The sequence below is a fragment of the Ursus americanus genome, chromosome 6 (assembly GCF_024610735.1).
Source record: "Ursus americanus isolate L20-20 chromosome 6, mUrsAme1.1.p, whole genome shotgun sequence".
Classification (NCBI taxonomy): Eukaryota; Metazoa; Chordata; class Mammalia; order Carnivora; family Ursidae; genus Ursus; species Ursus americanus.
Window position 1 is genome coordinate 54,127,650 of NC_142132.1, and position 14,890 is coordinate 54,142,539.

Sequence of the window (14,890 nt, forward strand, 5' to 3'; positions counted from 1 at the left end):
GGCCCTGCCCCCACCCCCCATCCATCCCCTACCCCTAATCATCTTGCCCAGCAGAGCACATAAGAAAGTTGCTTCACTGGCCTTTTTCTCTAAAACAGAGAGAACAAGAAAAACACAACACAACATTTTTGGGTCCAAAACACAACACCAAGGACAATGTTAATAAATACATAAAAATGTAAAGATCTGGATCTCAGAGGCACAAGAACGTATATCCCTGACACAGGCAGGCTGGGTCTCACAGGAATGAGTCAGTGTGTGCCCCAGCGTCCCAGGGAGGGGCGGCAGCGGGTGGAGAGGACACGTGGGGAGCCCCTGCAGGGCCTCTATTCTCCAGGGGTTGCAGACAGGGACCCACTCACTGTTCCTAGTCCTCTAGCCTGGCTCAGAACAGCCCCCCACCCCCCGGCCGCCCCAGGGAAGGAGGACTGGTAAGCCCCTCTGGCACCTGCTGCGGAGTCCGGGGGACCCTCTGCACCACTGGGAGTAAGGCCCCTGGGGAGAACTGCGGGGACCCGGCAGCTTCCTGAGAGCCAGAGGGTCTAGAGAAGTTACCTGCCTTTGGAGGTAACACAGAAGTTACCTGCCTTTGGAGGTAACACAGAGGCCAGGCGAGGCCCCACAGCCCTGTGGGTCCTGTCTCCTCCCCACCCCAGCAGGGGCAGAGGCCTGTATCCTGCCCTGGGGCACTGGGCGGGGCGGGGGCGGGGGGGGGGGGGGGACTCCGGAGCTCAGCCTGGGGACCTGAGCACACCCCCTCGCCGGAGCACCACAAATCTCTGGCCCAGCCCGAGCCAGGCTGGAAAAGACCCCTGACCCCAGCAGGAGACCAAGGATTGATGGGGCACAACCTGAGAACTGTTTCTGTGTCCCACAGAGTCACCCTCCAGGTCAGCCTCCCTTCATGCCCCAGCGCGAGGACCAAAGTTGACATTCCCGGTTCAGCCAGCGGTCTAGCACCAGTTGCGAACCCCCTGCATGAGGAGGACTCCCATTCCAGAGTGTCCGAAGCCCACTTCTCTGGGGTGGGCTGGGTGAGGTTGGGAAGCACCAGAAGTAACAGGAAATACCATGGGCAAGGGCAGATGCGGCCACCGACACTGCCTTCCAGCCGGCAAAGGCGAGCTGGACTCTGCCTCTCGGCCTTGGCTGGAGTGTGCGGGCTCCTGCTGGGAAGACCCGGCCTGAGCCGAGCGTGCCTCCCCACCTACCCCTCCGAGCCCTGCAGCCAGAGCTCGTGACCGCATGCCCCCCCATGCCCCCTTCAGCCCCTGAGAGTCCTCCCCGCCTTCCCTGTCCCACTTCGCATCTCTGGGTAGACGGGCCAGACACGCAGGGCCTCCACAGTGGTCCCCACAAGTCTGGCAAAGGCGGGCGGCTGGAAGGATCCGGTGTGGGGCCCCAGGGCGTGGCTGTGAGGAGGAGGGGCTGGCCGGCCCTCGGTCCCGCCAGGAGGCAGACAGGAGCCCCCAAGAGCTTCGAGGGCGTCACCCCGGCTCCCGGCTGAGGTATCTCCGGTGCGGGGCGTCCCTGATCTCCTTCCTCATGCACCCGCTTGCAGGGGTGAAGTGTCACAGCCCCAAACCAGAACAACAAGAAGGCAAATAATTTAAAAGGAAGTCTGTGTTCGCCCTGCCCCGCTGTGCGTCCTCGGAGCTGGGGGTCTCTGAGGCGGCACACAGTGTAAACTTGACCAGCGGGAGAGGCCAGCCGGGGCTCAGGTGACCAGGGAGGTGGTGGGGAGGCCGGTGCCTGGGGGCTTCGGGTCTTCCCTGAGCTGCCCTTTATCCTGGGAGATGGGCACAGGTGCCCCGGTCCAGCCCCAAGGCAGTCCCCGGGGGGTGCTGGGGGAAGTGCCCCAGGATGCTCGAGGGCTCAGATTCTGGGGAGCGGAGTGGTGCTGGGTCACCGGGGAGCTGGTGCCCAGAGGTCTCGGGAGCTGTGTGGGCTGGCCATGCCGACTGTCCTCTGATCCTGTTGGCCCCACAGTGGCCTCCACGGCATCCGAAGGGGCCTCAGATCCCGGCAGAGGGCTCCCGGGAGTGGAGAAGGGTGGTGGTGAGGCCAGGCCCGCGTCCGGGCAGGTGTTGGGGCCCAAGGTCTTCTTGGTACAGGACTCACAACACAGCCGGTGGTAGCCGGGGATGGAGCAGTAGCGATCGAGCGCTTCCATCTGGCAGAAGATGGACCGGTCCCCCACGCAGGGCTCCGCTGCACACACAGCACAAGGACCGATGCAGGAGGGTGCTCCCCTCCTACTCACCCCAGCTCCTGCCCTAGCTGGATTCGCCCTAAAGCTCTTTCCAGAGGGCGCCACGGGGCTGCCTGAGGGAGACTGGCCAGCGTGAGAACCTTATTTTATGGGAGAGGAACTAACCCTTCCCTAGAGCAGTGGTTCTCAAAGTGGGGTACCCACTCACGAAGCATCCAAATCACCTGGAAGCTTGTCGGAAATGCTGATTCTCAGGCCCCATCCAGACCTACCGAATCAGAAATTCTGGGGGTGGGGCCCAGCTCCGGGTTTTAACAAAACCTTCACGGTGATTCCACGGCATGGAGAAAGTTGAGAAGCACAGCCCTACGTCACCCGTCGTCAGACTTGGCTGCAGAGAGGAATCACAAAGAGCCGCTGCCCTGCTCCCACGCCCGGGGAGACCGGATGGTCAGGGGGGTCTGGGCACCAGGTGCTTCTGACCCGCAGCAAAGCTTGGAGACCCTGCTCTCGAGGAAGCGGGAACCGTCACCCCCTCCCAATCAACCCAAAGGATCTGATTCCTCGGGCCAGGGCCAGGCAGACGCCCGGGGAACCCACACGTGTGACGAGCACACAACACATCCTGCTACCCGTCGACACACGTTTGGAACACCTGCGCCAGTAAATCTGGAAGCAAGCAGATCTGGGCTCCGACTGAGACGCTACGACTTAAAACGTGTGAGCCCTTGGGCCAGGCATTTAAACTCTCCAACCCTCAGTTTTTTCCCCTATAAAATGGGGATAATGCTAGACATCTGCCACTGAATAATAACTTTATGATGATAAATACCATTTATAAAGTTCCTGGCACACAGGGATGTCCTCTATATTGGTTTCATTTGCTTTGGTTCAAATATCATCTAAAAATGTTTTTGTGTTTCTGTGATAATTCCAGGTAGGTCTCTCCAGACAACGTGAAGGAAAGAGCTTTGCTTTCTACTAATTTTTGCCGGGGGCGGGGGGGGGGGGGAGGCTGCGGGGGTGGGATAGGGGCGGGGCTTGGGGGCTGTTTGGGGGAAACAGGAAAGAGATAGGGGGAAAAAATGGAAAGGCAGTGGCCCCTAGATGGCGCCAGAATTCCAGGACCAGGATCCCGAGGCCGCCCTTTGCTTAGGGCGGCACTTGTGCAGCCTGGCATGGGGGTGGAGCAGAGGCAAGGCCGGAGCCAGAAGATACTCTGAGGACATCTAGTGAGACCCCGTTTTTACAGATGAAGTCACTGAGCTCAGAGAGGTTTAGGGGTTTGCACAGCGTCACACAGCCAGTTGGTCCACCACTAGAAATTAGGGTCTATGATTTTTCTACTTGTCTTGTCAGACCCCGGTCCTTGAGAAGGTCAAGAACAAAAAGAGAGAAAAAATCTTGGAAGGAAGCACAGAACACAGGGCCTGGTTCATAGCAGGTGCTGTGTCAGTATTAACAGATGAGTCGATGGGTAGAGGGATGGTGGGTGGATGGGTAGATGGGCAGGTGGGTGGACGGATGGACAGGTGGATGGATGGGCGGGTGGATGGATGGAAAGATGGGCGGATGGACTAATGAGCTCCCGATCTTGAGGCAGACAGAAGGCACTACTACTATTTTTGTTGTTAGCTGACAACTAGACAGGAATGCACGCATTATCTCCTTTCATTCTTTCAACAGTCCTATGAAGGCAGTTCGGATCTCTAATCGCTTATCCCCAAACCTTGAAACCAGATATGATTCATAATTCAGAACCTCTGAAGTTAGAGAGGTAACATTCAGATTATAGAACATCCCGAGTAGGGAATGGGATGTCCCCTTGTAACTATGGCAATGTTTCCATAGCAAAAGAATACTGATCTCTTGGGTCAGGCCAGGTTCTGCTGCCATATGAGTTTGCACCAAATTTAGGGAAACACTGGCAGCTTTCAACATTTGGAAGTGCAGATAAGGGCCTGTGGACCAGTATGGGCAGCACCCCCAGCTCACAGCTAAGGAATCGAAGGCTTCAGGAGGCTAAGGTCACATGGACTGGAAGCGGGGCTGCCCCACCGCACGGCGCATGCTTGTGACATCGCGACCACAGGAAGGTCTGGGGCGGGGGTGGAGTCCCAAGATACACTTACTTGATGATATCTTGTTAATGGGATGGAGGGGCCCAGACTGTGGCACCCATTGTCCTTCTGGGGTCACAAGTTCCCGAATGTCAGCGCTCACCGTAGAGTTCTGGAGATTTCCTGTGAGCGGGAACAAGCAGCTCTAGGGTTTGGGATCTCTAGGGAGGGCAAGGATGCAAGCCGGGCTGGGTTTCAGACCTCGGCCAGAGGAGCCGGGCCTGCCCCCCACCCTACCCAGCTCACCTGCACAGGCGGGCAGCCTGCAGATCTGAACAGTGTCTGGCTTGTCCCCCTCACACTGCCCGAGACTGTTGGCGTTGGTCCGGCACACCACCTGTCGCTGCTGGATGCCCTCTCCGCAGGTGGCAGAGCACTGTGGTGGGAAGGCCAGGCCAGGTCCCAGCAGCCGGGGGAGGGGTGCAGGGGGGATGGGTGGAGAGACAAGAGGAAGGGGGTGGTGAGCTCCAGAGTCCCGCCAATGCCCAGGCCAGAAAGGTGCAGAGGAGGGCGCTGAGTTTCTACTTGACCCGAGGGACATGCCGAGACGGCTCTGAATAGCCTCGCCAGGACAGAACGCCAATGTCACTGCTGCTCACTGGCTGCTGAACAGCACCGCCTCGGCTCAGAACCCCCTGATGCATTTGTCACCTAACAGTCCACCCTGGCTCAGGAGGGGACCGCGGAGACCCCATTCCAGCCCTTCCGCCTGGGCCCACCACGCCTGGTCTGTGCCCCAGGGCCTGAAATATTTTGGGTATTGTTCTGGCAAACCCCCTTGTTGCAATGCACCAGCCGGAGGGACCCGGGGCAGGCCCACTCACTCGATGCTATCTTAGTAATGGGATGGAGGGACCCGGATTGTGACACCCACTAAGCTGAGCGAGCTGGGTGACAGGGTCTCCATGGACCCCTCTAGCTCAGACATTCAAAGGCTCTGTGACTCCATGTACTGAAACTCAGCTGGCAGAGGCAGGCTCCTAAGTGTCTTCTTCCCCGAGAGGGCAAGGCATGGGGCACAGGGTGTGAGGGCCGCTGCACACCTCAGCCCCGGGCCTCACCTCCTCTGAGAGACGCGGGCTGGTGGCGGGGGCTCCCAAAAAGCAAGGCTGCCCAGTGTGACCGGGTCACAGGGCTTGGTCGGCATTGTCTCCAGCCTCTCCTAGTGGGATGGGGAAGAACCCACAGACGGGCGCTTGTCTGCCAGGGCCCGAGGGAGACAGGAGCACAAAGGGCCACACAGACATGGGACGAGATGGCTCATCCCCCCAGGATGAAGAATGACAATGACCCTTGAGTGCTCCCTCAGTCTCATGGCAGCAACTACCTTCCACCCTCCGTCCCCCTGCTGTCAGTTTTCTCAAAGCGGTCCTCTGCGGACCAGCCGTCTTTCTGTTTTATGTGAAAACAAATAAGTCTCCATATATGTTAGGGAGAAGAAACTAAAGTCTGCGTAAGTTGTGTGGGGATTTGGGGTTATTTAAAAATACCCTTTATTATGTAATATTTCCAGCATACGGAAAAGTATGAGGAAGTTGGTCATGACAGCCTGTTCAAATACCACCACCAGCTTTCATAAATCAGCACTCGGGCACAGCTTCAAATGCTGTGTCGTGCCGTTTTAAACCTTAAGTGACCGTATCCCATTGGAAGTGATTTTTCTTCATACTTGGCGCTTTTTCTCACGCCTGTTTTTCTGAGGGTTCTCTATCTTGGTAAGTATATAGTTCAAGCTTATTTATTTTTCTCCATCTGTGTTATTTTATTTGCATGAACAGACCATGATTTTGGGGGTCCAGTCTCCTGCAGATGGGCATTTAGAGGATTTCCTGAAATTCTGCTTTTACAGTAAGTATGGTGGTGCTTATCTTTGCGACCAAATGAGATTTTAAAAAATTATGGTAAAACATAGATGTCCTAAGACGTACTATTTTAACCATTGGCATTAAGCACATTCTCACTGTGGTACGACCATCTCTACCTCCTCATCCAGAACTTTTTCCTTCCTCCTAGACTGAGACCCTTTCGCATTAAACAAGAACTCCCCCGGCCCCTCCCCCAGCCCCAGGCACCCACCCTCCTACTCTGCGTCTCTATGAATGTGACTGCTGTAGGTAAGGGAATCACACAGCATTCGACGTTTTGCATCTGGCCGGTTTCCCCTAGCATAACACTTCAAGGTTTGCATCGAATGAATTTTTAAGAGAAAACTCAAGGCAGAAAATTTCCCTGTGGCCACTCTGAGGGTTTAGCCAGGAGCACTTGGACTGACCATTCCGTCTTACGGTCGGTCTTCCCTCCCCTACCCTGGCCTCCCAACAGCGAACTTTCTACAGAGCTGCTAAGTGATCTTTTACACCTGGAATCAGAGCCCTTTAATAGTTTCTCACTGCTTTTATAATCATATTTTTTTATTATATTATGTTAGTCACCATACAGTACATCCCCGGTTTCTGATGTAAGGCTCGATGATTCATTAATTGCGTATAACACCCAGTGCACCATGCAATACGTGCCCTCCTTACTACCCATCACCGGTCTATCCCATTCCCCCACCCCCTCCCCTGAGGCCCTCAGTTTGTTTCTCATAGTCCATAGTCTCTCATGTTTCATTCCCCCTTCTGATTACCCCCCCTTTCTTTATCCCTTTCTTCTCCTACCGATCTTCCTAGTTCTTATGTTCCATAGATGAGAGAAACCATATGATAATTGTCTTTTTCTGCTTGACTTATTTCTCTTAGCATTATCTCCTCCAGTGCCATCCATGTTGCAGCAAATGTTGAGAACTCGTTCTAGTGAAGAGAAGGGCCATATGCACCCCAATGTTCATAGCAGCATTGTTCACAATAGCTAAATCGTGGAAGGAGCCGAGATGCCCTTCAACAGATGACTGGATTAAGAAGATGTGGTCCATATATACAATGGAATATTACTCAGCTATCAAAAAGAACGATTTCTCACTACTTTTAGAATACATTCTAATTCCTCACATAGCCCTATAGCATTGACCCCCGCCTGCCTCTCTGTCATCCTGTAGCCCCTGTCCCTTCCATTCAGCTCCGGTCTCACTGTCCTTTTGGTATCTGGAACATGGCAAGGTTGTTCCTGCCTTTCTGTGGCTCATCCATTGGGTCTCAGCTCAAATGTCACCTCCTCAGGGAGGCCCTCCCAGATACATAACCCCCATTTACTCCTGCACAGCTCCAACTGCAAGCTGTAAATACACTTTTGTCATTGGCTTACTTTTCTCTTCTGTCTCTCTTACTGGACTGGAAGCTACACAAGGCCAAGAAACATGTCCAGTCGATGACGGATTCCAGGCATTCCTAGTACAGTGTGCCTGGCACATAGCTGGCACTCAGTAAATATTTCCTGACCGCAAGAAACCGCTTCAGTTCGCTCACCTGTGTCACGACGATTTGAGCCCATGCCTCCTAGCTCTGACCCAGTTCTAGGTCAAAGCAGATAGTGAATGAATAGGAAGGCCGAGCCCAGAAACATGGCCCCGCAGATGTAGGAGCTGTTGGACTTAGTTTTGAGAAAAGCAGATGGGATCAGATAAGATAGGGGGAGAGAAATTTAGTCAGAGACTCTCTTCCTGCAGGGAGCACGCAGTTCCTCACCCAGACCCACCTTTTCCCAGATTCCCCAGAGAAGGTGCCCCCTGGCCCAGCCCCTCCCGCCCTCTGAAAACAACTCACCTGGGACCAGGCTCCCATGCGCCACAGGGCTGGACAGGGCACGCGGAAGCAGGGCCGCCGGGCCTCGGGCCGGTCCCCAGGGCAGGCCTTGGCCGGCATGGCCTTGTGGGTACCATTGGAGAGGGGCAGCAGGCACTGCACCCCCCGGATCTGCACTCCCAGCTTCCCACAACTCCGGCTGCAGGCACCCCACTCCTCCGTCACCCACCTGGAGACAGAGAAGGCAAAAGGTGGAAGGGAGGTGGGACTAGGAGGACACTTCCTCTCGGGGTCCCTCCCACCCCCTGAATCACTGCGGGCAGGAGCTGGGGAGTGGGTTTGAGCTTCAGAGTGCTTGGAAGCCAGGACAACCACCTGCCGGGCTCTGCGGCTGACAGGCTGTGTGGCCTTAGGGAGGTCACTTACTCTCTCCTCTGTTTCCTCATCTGAAAAATGGGTATAATGCATCCTTAAATCTGGCACCCTGCATGTTCACAGGCAAGCTATTAACGCCCCTAAACTCAGTTACCCCATCTTTATATCAGGACCCTTTCAACACCTCATAAATATCGGAGTGTTTCCCGTGGGCAGGTGCTGTCCCAGGTGCTGAGCTACAGGAGTAAGCAAAACAGAGGACAGTCATAGCTTGTAGAGTTGAAGCCCCTCCCCTGGGCCTCCTGGGACAATTACAGGACTTGTACACGTAAAGTACTTGGCAGAGTGCATGCACACAGTAGGCATGTAATAAATGCAGGTACTATTATTACCACCACCAGCACTAAGCTGGTGGTCTCCAATGTCTTCTAGCCACAGAGCAGCTCCCAAGAGCCGAGAAGCAACCGCTGCTGGCTGAGTTAGACAAAGACCTAACGGAAGGGGGAGGGACAGTCTAACCCCAACCCCAATTCCCCTGTTTCCTGAGTCATCTTTTAGTGAATGAGGGCTCTTTCGGCCAACCCCATCCTTTAAAAGATAAAAACAAAAAGGCCCCAACTTCACTGGGCATTTTACAGATGAGAAGCCCGGTGGGGTGACCTGCCCAGGACCCCAGAGAGTTAGCCCGTGCTCTGTGACCACAGACGTTAGCGGGAAAGCGGCCTGCATACAGCATGAAGGGAAGTGCAGAGGGCTGAGGGCCGGAGTACCCCTGCTTGGCCAGGCACAGGGAGGCCATGGTGGGCACCACGCTGGTCACCGCCTCCCGCCCCGGCCCTGAGGCTCCTCCGGCCTGAGGGAGCAGAGCTGCTGTGAGTTGGCAAAGCCAAGTTGGACCGCTCGGACCCCCGAGGATTCCTGAGGAGGTTGGAGAAAGGACTCGGCTCTCTGCTGGGGGCCGAGGAGGTGCTGGGGTCATCTCTGTGACAGGCTCAAGGTCAGACATCAAATCTCAGACAAGTCATAGCTCTTCCTCTCTACAAAGCCCCCTCCAAATAACCCCAAGAATATGACCTTGTGCTCAAATGCGCCTGTCTCCTTAGGCCAGGGAACCCCATCAGGGGCTAGACTATGGCTGGGGGCTGGCGTCAGATCCTGGCCTGTGGCCCGGAGCCTAGAAGCACTGAAATCCACTTCACCTCATGGTCCCTTCGGATCACTGAGGGGAGAGCTATGTCCCCAATGTGGGCCTCGGTTTCCCCATCTGTTGAAGAATGCTAGAAGGGGCAGAACAAAGGAAGCATCGTCCTTCTGGGAGTGGAAGTTAACCCAGAAGCCCCACGGGGCACAGATGGGCCAGGAGGGCAGTGCTGGCCATGGGCAGAGTGCTGTGTGGGCTGCTCTGCTCAGGGAGTCCTAGGCGCAGGGGTGTGTGCCTCTAGGCTCTTGGCCAGAGGAAGCAGGCCCAGCAGCTCCTCCTCCCGGCCGAGAGAGGGTCAGCGACACCCCTGGCAATGGAATCAGGCTCTTAGTCCCTCCCCTAGGACACTCACGCAGGCTGGGCACACGGGTGCTGGTTGCAGCGCCGGCGGATGGGCTTGGGCCTCTTCCTGTGGTCACACAGGTGCCGCTGGACCATGTGGTGGTCGCGCTGGCGCCGGCAGCCGTATTTGGTAAACTGGATCCCTGTGGGAGGGGCAGGCTGACTTGGGCCTGGTCCCGCCAGGCCCCCGCTGCTCTGCCGGAGCCTTGGGATGGCGAACTCTGGAGAGCCTGGAGGGCCAATCCTACCTCCCCCTGTGCCTCTGCACCCCTCCTGCCCTGGTCACTTTCTGAAGCAGCCTTGATCTGCCCATCTCATGCATCGCTGGCTTAGTGCAGGTGGGGGAGGAGGGGACCTAGCAGGAGCGCTGCCTCTCTGCTTAGCTGGGGAGCCCTCAGGGGACACAGGACCGGCTGGACTTCTGCTCCAGCACTCCCAGCCCCATCCCCAAGGCCCTGCCCAGACAGGCTGTGACACCCGAGACATCTTTCGGGAGAAAGTGGGGCACAAGCTAGGGACACATCAAGGGGAGACCATGTTGGCCCCCAGCCACTCCTGCTCCTCCCCGAAAAGCCCTGGGCTGCCCCCACGAGGCTGTGAGATGGCTGGACGGGCCAGTACCTCCCCCGCAGGCCTTGGTGCAGGGGGCCCAGCTCTTGAGCGCCCACTCGTAGGTGTCTGTCTCCTCCAGGAGCACGTTGTTGCTCCCGATGAGGGGCAGTAGGTCCTCATGGATGATGTACTTGTAGGCCAGGCTGCTGCGGGGGCCACCCTCAGCTGGGGGGAGCACCTGAGGGGAGACGGAGGAGGTGGCACAGGACTGGAGAGCAGAGAGGCAAGGCCAAGTATGGGGGAGGGGCCAGGGAGGAGGAATCAAAGGGAAGGATGTGGGGACAGCACTGAGCGTGGCCTGGGAGACCATTCACACCAGCAGCCGTGCAGCAGACTCAGGCTACACACGCTGGGCGCCAGCCCAAGCATAGCCTGTGTGCTCGTGGCTAATTTTCCCTCCCACAGACCTAAGTTCTAATGAGAGCAGGAACCATGTCGGTCAGTCTGTCCTCCTCACCAGGGCAGCCACACTCCCTGACTCCAGAAGATGGTCTATAAGGTAGGCTCTCATCAGATATGTGGTGGAAAATAGTTTCTCCCATCCTGTTCGGCTTCTCTTCTCACTGTCATCATCATGTCTTCTGATGTCCAAAAGTTCTCAGTTTCCACAAAGACCAATTTACCTATTTTTCTTTTGTTGCTCATGCTTTTGGTATCACAACTAAGATCCAAGGTCATGAGATCGATCCCTCTATTTTCTCTAAGAGTTCTATGGTTTTAGTTCTTGTACTTGGGTATTTGATCTAGTTAGAACGCATTTATGTATATGGTGTGAGGTAGGGGTTCAACTTCATTCTTTTATATGTGGATAATCCAGTTGTTTTAATTGAAGAGATTATACTTTGCCCATTGAATGGCCTTGGTACCCTTGCTGAAAATCATTGGCTATAGGTGTAGGGGTGGTCAGTAAATATAGGGTGAAGGAAAAAATATAGGTTGAATTATACGATGACACCAATAGGTTCCAGACCTTGCCCTCTAGGACCTCCCTGACTAGTGAGCAGGAGATGGCACCCCCAGGTCACTTGTTGGCAATGCCGTAATTCCAGCAGACACTGGATGATGCCAGGACAACGGGGAAACCAACCCAGGTGTCTCCTGCTCATTCCTAGGCCTTATTTCTGACGCTGCATTAAGGAGACTCCCTCTGACAGTAAAACAACCGTTTATTTCTCCTTCCTCATTTGCCATCCCGTCTGCCTTTAAGCACAGAGGGCACCTTTGCCTTGGCCTTGCCCAAGCCGCTGAAGACACTGCAACAGGAGGACTTCTGCCAGGCCTGTGCTGGCTTAACAGCAAAGACAGTGAGCTGGGGGGGCTGGGCTGGGGCAGCAAGGGAGTGGACAGGGGCCACCATGCAGGGTGGGGGCTCACCAGGACAGCAATGGCTTCAGGCAGGGGCCCACTGGTCTTGAGACTTTCCTTGGCATCCTCCACCATGTACTCCCACTCCAGGCCCATTGCAGTAAAGGTCCGGCTCACTGCTTCCTTGCCCTTGGGGTTGAGGATGAAGCTGCCTGTGACCTGGTTCTTCACCGCTGGCCATGGGGAGAGGGTCACACAGATTTCTATTCCCCTTCACAGGAGCACTAGCCAGACCTCCTCTGGGGGCATCAAGACTTTCCTAGTGAACCCCTTGGGGTTCCCTGTGACCTGTCCCTCCTTTCCACCAGAGCCTTCCCCAGTCAGATGGGTCACCACACGGGCTGCACACAGCCTCCCCACCTGGACCCTGGTGCACCCCATTCCTCCCACCCTGTCCTCCCTTCTTCCTGCCTGACTTATCTTTACTCATATGTAAGGCTCAGCGCAATCCTCCCCTCCTCCAGGAAGCCGTCTTTGATTGCCCAGTCCTCAGGGATTTGCCCTCCCTAAAACTTCTATAGCAGAGCCCTAAGGCTAAGAGTATAGGCTCAGGAGTCAGACTGACCTGGGGAAATTACTTAGCTTCCTGGGCTGCCTCAGTGTCACCCCCCGTAACATGGGAATCCTAATTACACCTCGCTCGCAGGGCTGCTGCCCCATGAGGATAAGCACAGTATCCCACCCCCACCCAGCCACCGTGGGGCTCCTGGGACAACTAAGGAGTTCGTACATGTAAAGAACTGGGCAGCATGCGTGGCATGCAGTTGGCATTCAACAAATGGCAGGCACTGCTACTGTCATCAGAACTGTCATCCAGAGGAACTGGACCTTGATGACAGCCACCAGCATGGCTAGCGCCTGAGATTCAGCACTGTTGCCACGACACATGACCCGTCTCCCCCACAGCCTGTCAGGGTGTCTCCTCCATCTTGGTGTCCTTGGGGCCTGGTGCAGAGCGAGAGTTTTAAAAACATCTGTACATTTCTACCCCTTCACGTCCCAGTCAGTGAGGAACCCGCACCTGGTTATTGCGGGTGCCTGGCAGGTGGGTGGGAGGTATGCAGGTACAGACACCCTAGCAAAGGCCGCCGTGTCACAGCCTTGGCCACCCTGGAAGGAGCAGGGGGGGAAGGGCTGCAGCCTGGGACACAAGCCCCTTCACCGGGTTGGAGAGCAAAGGCTCCGGAGCCCAGGGGTGTCCCCACCCAATGAGGACGAAAACGGTTCCGCGTAACTATGATCCCATGAGAGCCAATGATCAGAGCACTAACCATGCCCCGGTCACTCTGCTACCTGCCTCAGTGGAACCCTGACACACATCCCGAGGCTGGTGCTACCGTTAGTCCAGAAGGAGAGACAGAGGAGGGGCAAGGGCTTGTCCTGGACACACAGAGGGCTGGTGGTCCAGCTCTGTCTGCCAAGTGGGAGGAGGAGAGATGCCCCCCATCTCTCGTTGCCTCATCTCTCTCAGCCCCCAGAATCACCCGACCTGGAGCCCGAGCCGGGCAGCTCCTCGGGCCAACCCAGCCTCAAATCTCCCCCCACCCTGTCTGCTCCCACACCTCTCGGCAGCCGCCGCCCCCCTCCTGGCTGTACACCCCTCATTCCAGGGGTGGTGGGCTGGGCTCCGCGGGGAACGCTTGTGAGTCCTGGCCTGACCGCTGACCTGCTCTGTGCCCTGAGCGACTACAGGCATCCCTCGTTTGATTTTCACTTCACTGGGCCTTACAGACACTGCATTTTTTACAAACAACATCTGTGGCAACCGTGCGTCAAGCAAGCCTATTGGTGCCCACATTTTTCCAACCATTTGCTCACTTCACATTGGTGTCCCATTCTGGTAATTCTTGCAATATTTCAGACCTGTTCATTATGATACTTGTTCTGGTGATCCGTGGTCAGTGATATCTGATGTTACTACTGGAATTGTTTCCGGGCACCATGAACTGTGCCCACACAGCACAGTGAACTTGATGGATCAATGTCATGTATGTCCTGACTGCTCCACGGACAGGCCAGTCCCCTGTCTCTGTCCTGTCCTCGACTCGGGCCTGCTTATCCCCTGACACACCGCAATATTGAAATCAGGTCAAGAAATAACCCTTCGATGGTCACTAAGTGTTCCAGTGAAGGAAGAGTCATTGTCTCTCACTTTAGTGCAGAAGGCACGTCAAAAGCCGAGATGGCCAAAAGCCAGGCACGTGTCCCGACAGTCAGCCCAGTTGCAAAGGCAAAGTTCTTGAAGGAAACGGAAGGTGCTTCTCCAGTAAACACATGAATGATAAGAAAGCGAAGCAGCCTTATTGCTGATAGGGGGAAAGCGGTCTGAGGGAGAGATCAAACCGGCCACCACATTCCCCTAAGCCAAAGCTGAGAGAGGGGAGGAAGCTGCAGAAGAAAAGTTGGAAGCCAGGAGAGGTTGGTTCTTGAGGTTTAAGAAGCCACCTCCATAACAAAGAAGCACAAGGTAGGGCAGCAGGTGCTGATGCAGAAGCTGCAGCAAATTATCCAGAAGACCCAGCTGAGATCGTTCATGAAGGCGGCTATGCTAGACAACAGATTTCCAAGGCAGGTGAGACCGTCTCCTCCTGCAAGATGCCATCTAGGCCCTTCATGGCTAGAAAGGAGCCTCCACAGATCATCACGAGGCTGACGGGAGGTAATAAATGAAAAGTACCAGCCCGAGGCCCAGCACGGGGGAGAGAGTAACAGCAGCATTCCCTTCCCTCCATTTCTTTTCAAAGAATCCACGTCCCCAGATTCCAGGAGAGTCTAACGAGTTTGGGCAGGGCCTTGGCTTTCACTGCCCACACTGCCACCTGTCCTGGACTTCTCCAGAGAAGACGTACTCTGACAGGCAGGCGCACACACACACTCACATATACACACCTTGCACATTTCCACTGAGGGCGCGGCTTGGACCTCACACATGCGTAATCACACAATGCGTGTCGACGTCAAGCGCACGTGCAGCCTCCATGGA

At 55.8% G+C, this 14,890-nt stretch overlaps 1 protein-coding gene across 1 annotated transcript in view; it reads right to left on the bottom strand.

Moving 5' to 3' along the window:
• Positions 1-595: 595 nt before the first annotated feature.
• Positions 596-14,890, bottom strand: part of ADAMTS14 (ADAM metallopeptidase with thrombospondin type 1 motif 14) — a 72,879-nt gene continuing 58,584 nt past the window's right edge. The window contains exons 16-22 of the mRNA XM_045783566.2: positions 11,917-12,080; positions 10,552-10,720; positions 9,941-10,073; positions 8,034-8,241; positions 4,579-4,708; positions 4,345-4,455; positions 596-2,211 (exon numbers count right to left, since the gene is read on the bottom strand). Coding sequence (XP_045639522.2) covers positions 1,718-2,211; positions 4,345-4,455; positions 4,579-4,708; positions 8,034-8,241; positions 9,941-10,073; positions 10,552-10,720; positions 11,917-12,080 — 1,409 coding nt within the window. The 3' untranslated portion in view covers positions 596-1,717. The remainder of the gene's footprint in view (positions 2,212-4,344; positions 4,456-4,578; positions 4,709-8,033; positions 8,242-9,940; positions 10,074-10,551; positions 10,721-11,916; positions 12,081-14,890) is intronic.